At 39.3% G+C, this 15,684-nt stretch overlaps 2 protein-coding genes across 4 annotated transcripts in view; both read left to right on the plus strand.

The window, feature by feature from the left end:
* Positions 1-559: 559 nt before the first annotated feature.
* bap1 (BRCA1 associated deubiquitinase 1) lies at positions 560-7,766 on the plus strand. Of its 3 annotated transcripts, none has more exons than XM_029502308.1 (17): positions 560-722; positions 1,023-1,052; positions 1,177-1,231; positions 1,340-1,472; positions 1,775-1,894; positions 2,255-2,316; positions 2,470-2,612; positions 2,775-2,853; positions 2,950-3,109; positions 3,575-3,713; positions 3,826-4,010; positions 4,438-4,571; positions 4,937-5,400; positions 5,631-5,869; positions 6,054-6,146; positions 6,242-6,314; positions 6,814-7,766. In XM_029502308.1, exons 1-17 carry the CDS (start codon positions 686-688, stop codon positions 6,945-6,947), a joined length of 2,280 nt encoding a protein of 759 aa, XP_029358168.1. In that variant the 5' UTR covers positions 560-685; the 3' UTR covers positions 6,948-7,766. The 3 variants fall into 3 exon arrangements, with proteins under 3 accessions (XP_029358168.1, XP_029358169.1, XP_029358170.1); XM_029502309.1 differs by having other exon boundaries at positions 2,950-3,073; positions 5,628-5,869; XM_029502310.1 differs by having other exon boundaries at positions 2,950-3,073.
* Positions 7,767-9,310: 1,544 nt separating this feature from the next.
* Positions 9,311-15,684, plus strand: part of bsnb (bassoon (presynaptic cytomatrix protein) b) — a 54,124-nt gene continuing 47,750 nt past the window's right edge. The window contains exon 1 of the mRNA XM_029502548.1: positions 9,311-9,489. Coding sequence (XP_029358408.1) covers positions 9,311-9,489 — 179 coding nt within the window. The remainder of the gene's footprint in view (positions 9,490-15,684) is intronic.

Below are 15,684 nucleotides of genomic sequence, written 5' to 3' on the forward strand. Positions count from 1 at the left end.
TATGTATATTTTTTACAAAATATTTATTAATCAGATTTTTAATTATTTCAGCCTGTGAAACACCCTAATTAGTTTAACTGTTATTATTATTATTTTTTTTTATTATTATTATTATTACGACGGTGCAGATCTTGGGCTTATGTTTAGTTGAAGCACACAACAGTCTGCTGTAATCGATGGCCACTATAGCAATACAGTTGACGGAACTGTGTCAACCTTGTGTGTGTGGTATTACATATGAATAAATGTCCCCGTATAACATTAAAATTTAAATAACTTGCCCAACTTGCTGTTTTGGAGAAAAGTGGAAATTGTATGGCAACAAATGCGAAAATTGTCACACAATTTCCCAACTGGTTATGGTCGGACAGTGTTGCTGTTTGTTTTGTACCAATGCTGGTACGCCTAATAGAAAGATAAGTATGTCAATTAGTTGACGGCTTCATTCATTCGTGTTTTACTGTGTATACGGTTTGTTTCGGCTACAGGAAGTTGTAGGTAGCACAGTCGTCGCTTCCTGATGACGAAGTTTCTAAGCGCCCAGTCCCGTCTATTGTGTTTACGTTGAGCTCTCCATAGTCGTGTCGTGAATGGACGCAACGTTACCAACAAAGTTTTTCACCTCTCATCGTGACATGGACTGGAAAACATCTTAAGTATTAGTCAGCTGTGCACACATGCAAACATGAACAAAGGCTGGTTGGAGCTCGAGAGTGACCCGGGTGAGATTTTTCGACATACAACACAGCTAACTTATGTTAGCATCCACATAAAGCCAGGAGGACAGTCTAGCTCGACAAGCAGTTCGACTAATTCAACCCTGAAAATAAATTTGGTACAGTACAGGATTGAGACACAGAGAAACTAAATACTGATGTGTAATGTGTTGTGTAAGTTAACTAAAAGCAACTGAAGGTCTAAATGCAAGGACTTAGCTGCAACAACAACACAATATCCCCTCATTTGCTTTCTGCTGTGCTTATGTGAAGACAATCCTTAAACACACTCCGTTTTAATTACAGGACTGTTCACTTTATTGGTGGAAGATTTTGGTGAGTACCAATTATCTTGTCAATAAAATCCCCCAGTGCTGCAGTGTTTAACCAGCATATTAAATTTGAGGCCTGAAGTAGAGAGAACCCATTAAAATGGTCCTTTTGCCTGCTTGTCCTGTAGGTGTCAAAGGTGTCCAGGTAGAGGAAATTTATGATCTTCAAAGCAAGTGTCAAAGGTATGTAACCTGGATCCTTTTCAGTGAGTAAAAACATTATTTTTCCTGTGGCTCGCTGACTTACAGTAAAAGTGAAAACATGTTTTTTGTGGGTTTTTTTTTTTTCAGTCCCGTCTATGGCTTCATCTTCCTTTTCAAATGGATTGAGGAACGTCGATCCAGGAGGAAAGTTAATACATTAGTGGATGAGACCTCTGTCATTGATGAAGAAATTGTAAATGATATGTTCTTTGCTCATCAGGTAAGTGTTTATGTGATTATAGAAGTTAACAATCATATTTAGTGTCGTCTATCACAGTAGATTGATGTAGTTTCTAATCTTTATTTATTAAAGTAATAATGCTGATATTAAATTGATAGTCTGTTTTCTATTGATCATACGTTTGTGTCCATCTGTTCAAAAACTCTGTGAAACTTGAAACAAGGAGACACGATAAAGAGTTGTGCTGCTTTAAGCCCTTCCTGATGTTTAGTAATTGATAAAAGAAAAATAACTGATGAAATGCAAACTATAACTTGGACTTGTTTGGTTTTTATATCTAGCTGATACCAAATTCATGTGCCACCCACGCCTTGTTGAGTGTCCTTTTGAACTGCAGTGGTGTTGAGCTTGGCACCACACTAAGTCGCATGAAGGCTTTCACAAAAGGCTTTAGTCCTGAGGTAAGTTGTTTATTATACTGACTAACTGAGGTCTGTTATTTATGTGCTTCTATTCAAACCTTTCTTTTACGGCAAAGGTTGCTTTGGTGGTAAATTGCATTGAGATAAGTTATATTGATGTGTATATATATAATAAAACTTAATTCCCTTGTACATATAAAATATAATATCACTGAGAATAAAAAAGGTTGGCAAAATATTTCTCAAAGATTTAGCTACATTTTTTCAAGTAATAAGAGCTGAAGCATCAACTTCAAATCAGGATATTTCTCAGAACTTGACATGTAACTTGTCACAGTAACTTGAAATGCTCACTGTACTTCTCTCTAACTTTCTCTCTCCATTTGTATGTATTTTCAGAGTAAAGGTTACGCAATAGGAAATGCCCCAGAGCTTGCCAGAGCGCATAACAGCCATGCCAGGTAAGTAACAGTCTATGGTTTGTGTTTAAAATGTTGCGATGGTCCTCATTCTTTGAAAAGAATTCTTCTGGGATTGGTCTTTTATACCGTGGAAGATGGCAGGCTTTGTGCATTCATCAGTTTCTCAAGCTCTCTTTCCGTGTTTCTATGGAGACCGGAGCCAAGGCACCTGCCAGAAAAACAGAATGGGATCAGTGCAGTGCGGACTATGGAAGCTTTCCATTTTGTGAGCTATGTGCCCATCAAAGACCGCCTCTTTGAGCTTGATGGACTCAAGGCTTACCCCATAGACCATGGTAAAACTTTTATTCATCTAAAGGTTTTAAAGCCATATTTTATTCACAGTAAATGCTCATCATGACCATTATTTATTCTGCAGTCTTATTAAAGCATTTAGGTTTGTTCTGTGATGCACAAATTTACTATGTTAGGTTTAATACTTTAATCAAACATTTCAGGGCCTTGGGGAGAGGAAGAGGAATGGACCGATAAAGCTCGTCGAGTAATAATGGAGAGGATTGGACTGGCGACTGCTGGGTTAGTCCATAACCATTTGGCTCAGCAAGTGATTATTCACTATTTACACATACCTTCAAGGCATCTTTCTCATGCTAATGCTCTGTTTGTTTACAGTGAGCCATACCATGACATCCGTTTCAACCTGATGGCAGTGGTGCCTGATCGTAGGATGAAATATGAGTCCAAACTGGAAATTCTAAAGAGAAATCGACAGACTGTTCTTGAAGGTCTACAGAAGGTAAGAAACTGCCAGAAATTTCATCACGGACAAACAGTTCTTAATGTCAGATTAGTTTGTCCAGTTACCTTTGAAACCAACACACAACCGCATTAGATGATAAAAGGATATGAGATAACATAAAACATACACATCCCATAGGGGAGTTAGTTCACAGAAGATAAAACTGTACTTTGCTTTACACATATACACAGACAAATGCACTAATGTGGTATGTTACACATACTGCACTGTCAACGTCTCCATGTGAGGACATTTTAAATGTAGCAATATACAAACTTTACTTATGGTGCTTATCATTGCTCCTATTTGATGTAATATTTTCTAATATTCCAAGTAATTCTGAGGGCACATTAAAATTTTACTTGTGTTCCAATGGAAATTTGTAAAGGAAAATAAAACCAAACCTTTGCCAAGCAGAATCTCATGTTGTCTACTAGTATACAAGTGACTAAGAGGAATACTTTATGAGGGTAATTAAAAAATTCTGAATTACTTCAGATGATCCGGCTCAGCCAGCCAGACCTTGTCCATGACAAGAAGCATCAGGACTCCTCTCCTGAAGAAAGCACCACAATGGTCAAGAAAGAGTCAGATGTGGAGCCAGTTGCATCCCAAGGGGCTGATCAGGCTTCTTCAGGTACTGTAGTTTAATTTTTCCCCACTCTCTGTTTTTTATTTCATCTTGTAATTTATGCAGGGGCCTATTACACACCCTAAAATTGATATCTTTAAATGTGCTGATCCTTTAGATTCAGTGGATGAGTCAGCAGGTCAATCTAAGGATGCTCCAAGCCTTTCAGGAAACGCTAAGGTAATGGGCAAACCAGCAGTCCCCACAGGAGGAGGTCCTCAGCAAGTCACCAGTCCCAACCCCATTGTTCAACGCCTTCCTGCCTTCCTTGACAACCACAACTATGCCAAGTCTCCAATGCAGGTGACCGATTTTGCTTCAAGATTAATAGATGGATTGATATTGGAACGAATAGAGTTGATTTTCAAACAGCTAGTTTTCTCTTGATCAGCTAATTAATAAATTGTTTCTGCTTGAGACGTGTTCCAGTTAATTTTACACATTCCATGTATGTGTAGTTTTGGTTTGATTTGGGGGATTGTTTTTATTTTATTTTATTTTTTATTTTTTTTTCTCCCCCATTGAAATACATTTGATCTGTTTTAGACTGGCAGTCAGAGAAACTCTTTTTAGTTCTTTGATAACCTCAGATATTTACTTTTTATTTTTGATTTATTTATTTATTTATTTTTTTGTTCCTGGACTTTAGGCAGCTGAAATATGTTTTCTTTTGTTTTTTTGAACCATAAAGTAATTATGTGGAGTTTTATGAAATGTCTCTGATGGAAAGGAGGAAGAGGATCTTGCTGCTGGCGTTGGTCGCTCCCGTGTGGCAGCACCTCCACAACCACCATACACTGACGATGAAGATGACTATGAGGATGATGAGGAGGAAGTAACTGGTTCTGCAGGCAATTCAAACAGGTTATTCAAATGAAAATTGACCTAGACACAACACATTTCCTCAAAAATGTTCAGGAAAATAGATTGGTTATAATTTGATGGTGGAAGTTTAAAAGTGCCTGTATCCTGACAAACAGGCTTTCAGCCATAATGCAAGAAGTGACATGCTCATCATGACCCAATCAGCTACAAACGTCTAGCAGGATAAAATTACTATTTATATGCAAGCAATGGATAAAATGAATTAATGAACTACATAACACTTCTGGTCATTTTTCAACACCTAGAATTTGTTCATTTGGTGCAGGCAGACAACTAGGAAGTAGTAATTCTGGTATAGCAACAGATCAGTTTTCAATACTAGTTTTACATTTGCTTTTGTTTAGGTTTAGGCGGAAATCCAGTCTGCGTTCACGACCAGGACGAGGAGGGACTGGAATGGAAAGCCAGATTGCCCTGAGCGTCTTGGCTGAGAAGCTGAAGAAAGAAGTCCAGAGGAAAGATGCACTAAATACGCCTCTGTCTGTACGCACAGAAGGCCGCACTGGGGGCATTTGTATAACATCTGCTTCGCAGCCTTCCCCCACACCCAGCAATGAAAGCACTGACACAGCCTCTGAGATTGGCAGTGCATTCAACTCCCCACTGCGCTCACCTGCTCGCTCCCAGGCAGCCACACGGCCATCCAGTCCAGTTGCATCCCATCTGTCTCGTGTGCTGTTCGGAGAAGATGAGATGCTGAGGCTGGACTCCAGACATAACCGTGCTGTAAGGGAACTCGGTCCCTCTGTCAGTGTATCCTTGTTACACCTGCAGGAAGACGGAGTTATATACGCTCTCCCCTCAACTAGTGAGTAAATTTGGTCATTACTGTCATCCATGTAATTTACAAAAGTTTTGTTTGAGGTGTCTGAAAGCCTTCGAGCCCATCACTTGATATAAGTGTAAGAGCATAATAATTTAAAAGAAGATGAAGAACAGTTTGAATTGTAATTAGCATAACAGAAATGGCATTTTGTAATGGATTCCCCGTGTCCATCTAATTTTAAGATTGTCACTTAATTATGGTCTGTACAGTAGATTTGGGAACGGACGGCACCAAGCGGCCTTGTACTCCTGAGAAGCCAAAAGAGAAGGAGCAAACAGGACTCATAGCAGGAGAAAAGGAAGGACGGAATGAGGGAGATGAGGGACCATCTGTGGATGTGAAAGAAGAGGGGAGTAAAGATGGAGCAGAGGTGAAACCCAGCAAGGAGAAGCTCAGTGCTACAGAAACTCTTGCTGACAGCAAGCCTGCAGGGGATAAGTACTCACCAAAAGTAAGTTCAGAACATACCCTGTGCTCTAATGTACTGGAACAACTGCCTTGTTATGCATATTAGATTTCTTTTTGTTTCGCAGTACCCTAATTTTTGCTTGTACTGCCACCAGGGGAGCAGGTTGCTGAAAATATTAAAGTAGCTGAAGAAGCGCACATAGTCCCTAATCTTCTGTGCTTTGCAGGAGCTGCTTGCGCTGCTTAAATGTGTAGAAGCTGACATTGCCAACTATGAGGTGTATCTGAAGGAAGAAGTGGAAAAGAGAAAGAAATACAAAGTATGTTTTTCTAACCTGTAACCAATCCAATATATTTGGTGTGACAGAGATTGGACTGTGTTTTGATCATAAGCTTTTGTTGTTCATTTGTTCAGATTGATGATCAGAGGAGGACCCATAATTATGATGAGTTCATATGCACCTTTATATCCATGCTGGCTCAAGAAGGTAAATCTGATCCCCACTATCGCTGATGTCCTTTGTAATATGCTTTTAAAAATAAATTTGAACTTTTTCTGAAGTAGCATTGAAAATTTGATGGCTGCCAATTGGTGGCACTGCTATAAGGGGGTAAGGAGGAGAAAAATGTAAAATATGTCATTTGTTACATTCCTACAACATTACAACATCCCGTGTATGCTACACACAGACAGGTAATACCCAAGTTAATATTTAAACAGTAAAATATATCCATCCAATTAGAAATGTATACTGGGGCTGTATTTCTCCTCACTGCATTCACGAAACACTCACAATAGCATTTCAGGTATAATGTTACTACACAGAGACACACACACACATGCATTGCATAACCCTTCTGAAGAGAAAGTAGAAAATACGCTTCATAAACATCTGCTTAAATGCTGAAATCTTCTCAAATTTTGTTGGTGTTTTGTTAAGCTCTTCCTGAGGTCCATCATTCATTCTGACTGTATTTCCTCTGCAGGAATGCTGGCCAGCCTTGTGGAGCAAAATATTTCAGTCCGTCGTCGGCAGGGAGTAAGTATTGGCCGCCTGCACAAACAGAGGAAGCCCGATCGCAGGAAACGCTCCCGGCCTTATAAAGCCAAGCGTCAGTAATTATTACAAACAATCATAACTTCTGTAAGTAACAGAAGTTGCTGCACTCTTGAAGCTCTAAAGATAGTTTAGCGTTGTATTTTAATCAGAGCCTCCTCTTCTTCATAAAATCGACCACAAGTTTGGTCAGTTTTTTTTTTTATCCTTTATGTACATATGTACCTCCATTTTAATCTCAATGTAAATGTTTCTCTTGTGCCAATGCCATCTACAGTTTGTAAATATAAAACATATGCCCAATGATCTCTGAATGCTTTTTATTGAGGGGATTTCTCTGCAGTCAAGTGGTCAGTAGAATGAGTAATTTGTTGGCGTTCCTAAAACATGTCAATAAATATGCACTTAGTCAAAGGTTAGAATTTCTTCAGCTGTGTCTCTTGTGTTTTCAAGGTGCCAATTAAGTATTTCACAAAAAAGGCCATTTGTTTTATACATTCACAGCCTTTCAGCTTCTGTATATTCAGTGTAGATAATTCACTGTATAATATATAAAGCACCTTTTAATCACATTCTTCGAGGACAATTTTAATCTGAAGAACTCATGATGCATCAGGTTTTTTTTTTTTTTTCTTTAGAATGTCTTTAGCTGAGAGTCTGTAGCTGTGGGTGCATTTCTGGAGGTCCTGTAAATCAAAAACAAGGCCTTGTGTTATATTTGTACCTGACACTAGATCTCAGTTTGAGTGAATATTGAGTGTGTGCAGTTGTGTGTTTTGTACATATGTATCTGTTAATTGACTCACCTGTACAATGAGTTCAATTTTTTTGTTGTTGTTCTTTTGCTTACCAATTCATACTGCAATAAAGTCAGTGAAGATGTGTGCTTTGGGGGTTTTCTTGCCACCTAAATGTCAACTACAGTGTTAAAGCCAGATTAAAAAAAATAAAAAATAGAATTTTATTTTGCGCTAAATCCATTGATGTAGTTTGTGGCCCGTGTGGGTACATTTTGGTTATAAAAGAGCAGTTTGTATGTTTTGAGTTTGTTTGTGTAAAAGTTAATTCGACTGAAGTTTTTTATTGTAGTAGCAGTTTGTGTACACTAGGGAGAGCAGTAATTCAGAGAGGACAGGGACTATCTCATGGCCCCTGAATACTGCCATTCACAATAAAATGAATACTTGAGATTTACTCCAGTAGGATTACTGCAGCATGGCTTTTGCTGACATCCCTATTCAGGTGATTATTTAGTGTTTTGATGTTACCTGCATTCGGGGGTTCATTACAGCCCCTGTCCTGCTGCATTCCTTTCGTGGTAAATGTCACATCTTATGATGGGTAAAACCATCAGTCTCAACATGACTTTGGGATCATTGCCAGCTATCTGGACACTTCATGTTTCATTTTATTTATTGCCACACACTGCTGGTCTTTGCATCATATGTTTGAAAATTAGTTTGATGTATTATAATAAAGACCCCTTCTCTCCGGCAGATCTGCAGAATACACAGCGGCCTATGTGAGAGTGGGAGCTGTAAAAAATATCCCTCAGTCACACATCTTCAGGGGAGCAGATGTTTGAGTTAAATAAATCCATGATGTACTGTTATGTCACCACTGTTTGCCTGTAATTTGGTTGGCTGGCGTCATCATATAGCCCCGCAGCATATTTGTAAAATATCCCTGTCATTATATTATTCAGTACGCAGTGTTAATATGGGCAGGGGGTTCAGTCTGACCATTGTAATTTTATATGCATAATCAAGCAAGCCTTTGGGAGAATCAGTATCATTAGTTTGGAAGCCAACAGGTACTTTTGTTTTCCATCCATCATCATCGTCTTCTTGATTTGTTGGTCTTTATATCGTAAGACCAGTGAATCAAGACATTTGATGTGGCCATTACATTGTGAGAAATCAGTAATAAAACCCCTCCAATTTAAATTTCCCAGTGTGTTGTTTTCAATTTAATATCATGTACATCTGAGAAACTGTGGCTCCATTCCATCAGTTGCTCTAAATGCATGGTGTCACTCCAAACATGGAGGCCATGGTGTTTGGTTTCTCTGTTAAAGGTCCATCATTCAGGTTTTAAGACAAATCATGTGTCATCAGAAAGCAAGTGGAGTGGGGGAGGGCCCAGAGGCTGTCATGTGCTCCAGGTGGCCCACAACTATCTGCGTGTCGACTTGACACAGCCGAGCGCCGTGAACGCGCACGTAACAGCCACTGAAGTTCCCACCCATTGCGTCAGCGCGCTCCCTACCCCCCTCACCGCCAGTGCGCGTGCTCCGTGCGGGATGCTGAATTGTAGGTGATGATGGCGGAAGGGGAGCAGCGCTGAGTTTCATCTGAGTTTCTACCACAGCTGTAGCAGCACCTTCAAAACATCGCTTCTCTCCGTCGACGTCTTATCCCGAGACGATGGGGAACGAGGCCAGCATGGAAGGGGAGGGACAGCCGGGACAGCCCGGCCCCGCTGTCCCTGCAGCGGGGGCTCCGGCTTCCATTTCAGCACCACCGGACTCTGGACAGCTCATCAAGCCCAGCAACGGAGCGCCGGCCGGAGGGAGCGGGGCCGGACCCGGGCCGCGGATTAACAGGTAGCCGCAGTAGCTAGGACGCTTTTCCGCCAAAGTGTGGAGGGAAATCAGGGAGGCTCCACGGCGTGTCCCGGACATCCGTACGGTGTGGAGCGTAGATATAGGATCACCCGTCTGCGTGGAGATAGACCTGAATGGGTGCTTAATTATTTATTTCAATATGCTTGTCAACACAATTCACCCCCCTCCCCTTTTAGTAAACCCCATTTTTTTCTCGCTTTTTGGCAGCACCGCCCTGTTAGTCAACGCGAGTTTGATTCAAAGTCAAATTGAATATGCAACGCTTTCGATGTACAACAGATAATACGGATATTTAGCTTTCAGAAATTTCTCCGCCCGTTTTCACGGTGTCTGTCTCACTGTCATGAATGAGATCTTCCCTGCTGCTCCCGTAGTGAGACAGTGCCAACACTTAGGACTGGATCTCACAAATATTGATGTCCACATAGCTTCAGGTGATAAATAAATTAGAAATGTAAATGATGCAAAGTGCTCCGAGTCTCACGTTGAGGAGCCCGCTGGGTTCCATTACAAGTTGCTTTCCCGATCATGATTTGACATGGATACCAGTAAATACCAAGTCTGAAATCCCCTTCCTCCTGATGCGGAGACGCATGTATCCGGATGACAGCCGTGTGTAGGATGACAGTGCTGCCATCAGATGTAGCCGGCGTCATTGTGAGCACACGACCGGAACGAGTATGCCACAGCTGTCTCACTTATCAGATCTCAATTCAATCGTGGATGCGACCGGTGGAAACTATTTATTCATCTATTTGCACAGAAAAATGTAATTTCAACATAAAGAGTGGTGTTGCATTTCACTAAAATCCGTCCAGATCTGTTAACAATGTTATGGTAGTCCTATGTAATATTTCCATCATAAACCTCTATAGATGGCTCGTTCTGATGCAGTGGAGGCGGTTAATATATTTACCTTTTCCTAAAAGCAGCTCAGATCATTGCTGCCTAATCACATGTGTTAGCCTGTCTGTATTTTCTGTGAGGGTGTGTGGAAGGGATTACCCTCCCAGCAAGATCTGATATTGCCTTAATTACACAGTTCAACAGTTGTAGACCCAATAAGCACACACACAGAGCCACGGCCAAATCTTGGATCTGCCACACCTGTTTACAGTCTGTCTGTAAGTGCAATTTAACGGCTGTCCATATACATCTATAGATCTACATATGTCTATCAACACTATATATACTGTCGGGGATAAAATCCAAGATAGACTGCATATTTAAGAAGTCTGTCTTTCCTCGCAGACTTATTGCATAATTAGTTTTATCATACAAAGTGATGAACAGTATAATGTTGTGCTGCTCTGTAAAGAGTCCATACTATTAATGTTGTGAGAAGGACTCACTGTTATGAAATTTCACTGAGGTAGGTTTAAAGGCTCATGGCTCCCATGCAACCTCATGATTCTTTTATAGCTTGATCTCTCTCTGGGATCCACCTCAAGGTGTCTCATAAAGTAATGGCGAGAGATCAGAGACTGAGTCTGCTCTGAGACGCAGAAAATGGGTGCTGAGAGATGGCTAGAGAGTAAGAGGGTGTATTATCTGGCTGTATATAATGTGTTTCTTTAGATCATGGCACATTCAGTTTGGACATTTCCTTAAAATACTTTTCCACAAAGAACTTGCGAGAGCGTGAGAAACAAAGAAACGGTGGCTGGGTAGTGACTGTAGATAGGAGACTTTAATCTTAATTAAAATGAGCTTCAGCATTTTATCTGTGGCCTGTTAATATGAACAGAGGAATAATATGCTATATATAAGCTTATCCCATATAGGAATTTTTTCTTCTATTTCTGACCATATGCTAATTATAATTTTATTAATTCAAGTCAAAGAGCTAAATCTGAACCCATATAGGGGTCTATGAAGCAAAGGCAGACAACCTCCCCCCGTGCTTCACAAAGCACCACAACAGTTCTTCTGTAATCACAGCTTTGGCTAAGTGCGCAGTCATCTTGGCCTGATGACCATTACAGACAAGAACTATAAGAAATATGGTTTTCTGTTGAAGAGAACCTCCCGATATTTCCCATCTTTACACCAATGTGCTGCTTCCACATTGTCATCTTCTTGCTCTTCCATTAATGATGATCATACAAGACGCTAAGAGAGAGACGGTTCATTCAGCATCTAGCTATACATTATAAAACATTAAGTAACAAATAAGATCAATACTCAGAATAATTAGGCAAAAGCTGTTCTCATTATTTACTAAATTAAATCAGCTGTGGACATGGAGAATTCATGTTGAGTCACTGGCAGTGTAGCATTGTCGTTCAAATGCCCAAACATACACACTTCAATTTAAAAAAACATCAGGCACCTAAACTTGTGCAAGTGGTTTTACAACACTTGTGCTCTCAATAAATGTCAGTGGCAAACAGATGGAATTTTTGATTAACTTGAAACTGTCCAAATGGTGCAAGAAATTCTTGTACTGAATGTTCGCTCCCTCAATGTGAAGCTGACTAAAGCAGCACAACATTGCATTTAACAATTCCAGACTGTAGCTGGTCCGCCTCAAATGAGCAGGGACTGGAGCGTGATGACACTGAACTTTGCACTTTTCTCCATGCCACACTGCGTATTATGGCACAGAACACACACTGGTGTAGCTGGAGTCAGACACATGTTCTGCCTCTCATGTATTATCACATTCACAGCTAGTGAGTCACAGCTAAAATTGAGATTTTTCAAGAAATCTGTTCAGATTGTTTAGAAAGATCAACAGTACCAATACTGATCACAAGCTATTTAATTTAGTTTAATGTTAAATAGAGCGATAACGCATAATTTCGAGCCACCATCTTCAGTTTTATTTGGAAAAAAAGTCACAACTTGGGAAATACTGTAGCTTCACAGCTCTTGATGTAATATATTTTCATCCAGATGGTTTGGAGAGTCTTTGAGGATCCAGCTCAGTCACAAGAGTGGTTAAACAAAATTATGGGTTTTTCAAAGATGCTCACGTTTTTACGAAAACCAAATGTTTAGAGCTATCTGTGACTTTGAAGTAAACATAAATATAAACTGGAGGCGCTGGTGCTCCCTGCCACTCATTCAAATGACTCAAGACGAAATACAAAATCTGTCCTGTCTGAAAGATTATTGTTATTATTAAGGGTCAGTTGTAATTTTTATTAAGTCAGCATCATGTGACAAGACTCTCTTGTCACTGATATTATGCAGTGTTGGCTGCTCATCAGTTATTTTCTGAATATTTTCCAAGCCTGTCCTATGCTAAATGATGAAACGTGAAGTGCTGCAGCCTCTATCAGTGCCATCCACCTTGGAGGAGTCGGTGTAATAGCATTTTGTAATGGTCTTGATATTGGAGCCTGTTAGAGTCTTTGTCATGCATCTAGCTAATTGAAAAATAAATTACATTCATGTAATTGAATGACTCCATTTCATTTTGTGAGAATTCAGCACAAAGCTGCTGTCTGCTCTTTGCTGCTTAAAAGCGAGCAAGGATGCATGTCATCATTTTTGACAATAGATATGGATTTTTAATGAATTTGCACCTGATGCCTTTCACATGTCTGTGAATTTGAAGATGTGAAAACCAGATGTATCTGGTACTTTTCTGTGACCTTTAAATTAAACTAAATGGACAGCGCTAAATAGATTTCACCCAGTAGCCTTAGTTTCATTTCCAGCAGACAAAGGCATAACTCAATTAGAAACATATAGTATCGCAACTATAGTGATACTGATACAGATATCAATACCAACAAACATTAACAACAAACATACATTGTATTATATGTGACTGTTCACTATTTACCAATTATTTACTTGAAATTTATGGTTCATTTAGCACAAAAAGTAATGGGTTGGTACTTTGTAGGAGCTTTGTACTTTGATTAATTGAATTTTATTACTATTATCAATTTTCAGAGATATTGTCAGATAAAGTGTTTTGCTAATGCAGTGCTGCTCAACAATGCTGGAGACACTGTCACCCTTAGCAGCTGGCATTTTACTTGGCTTAGCTTTTATTTGATTTTAAAAGGCTCTGTGTAATAGGGATTCAAATGGATCTGAATCTTAATTTTGAATCAAAACGTGCAGATGTTTGTACACATCAGTGGCCCTTGTAACACTGGATACTTCAGAAAAGGGATATAAATTTATTTTGTATGTATCGTTAAATTGATCACATACTTAGTATCTTAACACATACAGCAACATGCATCTATTCTATTTGAATAGTTTGACGTGTATGTAGTGGCTTTCTATTTTAGAGTTGGATGAGAAGTTGAAATACACTTTTATGTTTGTCTAGATTTGAAGATATAGCCAACAGCTTAACTTAACAGAAAAACTGTAAAAAGGGGGAAACAACTAGCCTGGTTTTGTTTCAAAGGTCCAAAATCTACCTACCAGCACCGTTAAAAATCACAGATCAATTAGTGAAGTGTAAAAACAACACAATGTGGGTTAAATGTGTGTATGCTGGCATTTTGTGGCTGAGGCTCAGTAAATAAGTCTAAGAGGTGTCAATAGGTGGATTTTGTTACCTTTGGACAAAGCCAGCCTAGCTGTTTTTAGTCTTTCTCCTAAGTTGAACAAACCAACCAAATGTAAGATTGGCTTCTGCTCAAACTCTCAGGAAGACAGTGCTATAATAGTGCTATTTCCAAAACAGGGAACAATTCCCTTAAGATTGATATCTTGCTGTTTCTGCATCATTTAGTGCATGCTATATGTTGACTTTTTCAGCAGTATCACTGGAATACTGTCAATTATTTCAGAGAATTTTACCCTTTCTCTGCTTCCTTATAACAGGAAGTTTTACACAGCGCCCCGATTACAAAAGATCCTCAGCTTGCCCTTCACTATCCACTTTGTGATAAGGCAAGCCACTTCTACTGATTTAGACTTAAACCACAAGTTGTTCTCAGTGGACTCCCATTTGCTGTTGAATAAGGATATCTAAAGAAATCGTTTGAGAAGGTGTCTTCCTGTTTAAAGTCTTTTTCACAGTCTCATTATGCACAACCCAAGGCACTGCGTATATTACAAGAGACTCTGCTTGGTGCTTTTCTTTTTCAAGTGATAATTATTATGTGAAACTACTTTATATCTTATGAAGATGCTCGGTAGATTTAGATTTTAGTTATTTTAGTGTTATCCTCAAAAGCAGATTTGAGCCACAGACAAACTGGGGGCAGTTGCCAACACATTGTCGAGACTGTGTTGAATTTCCAATATAACGGCCCAGTGATGGATGGTAAAATGCATTTTTTTCTGATGGGTACAGTGACAAGAGGACTCCTGTGGAAAGTGAAACAAGGTTAGAGTTGTGCAGCAGTGACTCGCAATTGCTAACGTGCTCTGTTTTACTTCCTTTATTCCTCCTTTTATTCCCACTCTTCTCTCACTGTGGATGCGGGGCTGCTGCTGAGTCTGTCTTTGAAGATGACGGGCATAACATAACAAGGTCTAACTTGTTATGACAGTGGAAATCCTCCATTCCCACTTAACTATTGGAACTTAAGCCTGAGGGCCAGAATGAGCGAGAATGAAAGTTTACAATTCGGTTGTTTGATACACCACCTTCAGTCCCCTTTAAACACATAACTGAGTCCAGAACAGCTTCAAAGAGGAAAAACAAGCCACAAGGAACTTAACAGAAACTGATAGAGGCAATATAAAATATTCAGCATCTGCCTCTCTCTGTTTTGAGTAGTCTGATAACAACAATCAAATCTTTTAATGGTATTTGGACCTAGGGCATCTGAGAGCTGAGGGGCTCCAAATATACTGGTCACAAAAAAGTAATGCTGCTTATTGAAATTAACTTAATGCTCTAGAGACATATTTGAGAAAACATTAAATGCAACTAATTTAAAATATAAGCTATACTTCAAAAGGTGAAAGATATATTTTACATTTCCCTCATAGTAGTCAAATTTTGCAAGGTCTACAAACTGATTGCATAAGAAAAAACAAAAACTCCTAAATCCACTTATGCTCCCAGTTTAAGTGGTTACATTTTGCATTCAGTGTTATTACTGATGTAAATGCAGACTAACAAAAGAAGAGTTAAGTTAAAAAAAAACTGCTGTGGGCATAAGGAATTTCTGCTACATGTTTGCACATTTCTGCTTGTATAAGAATAAGAAAGAAAGAATAGAGTTCAATGATTAAAGGATTTTC

The sequence above is a fragment of the Echeneis naucrates genome, chromosome 5 (genome assembly GCF_900963305.1).
Source record: "Echeneis naucrates chromosome 5, fEcheNa1.1, whole genome shotgun sequence".
Taxonomy (NCBI): Eukaryota; Metazoa; Chordata; class Actinopteri; order Carangiformes; family Echeneidae; genus Echeneis; species Echeneis naucrates.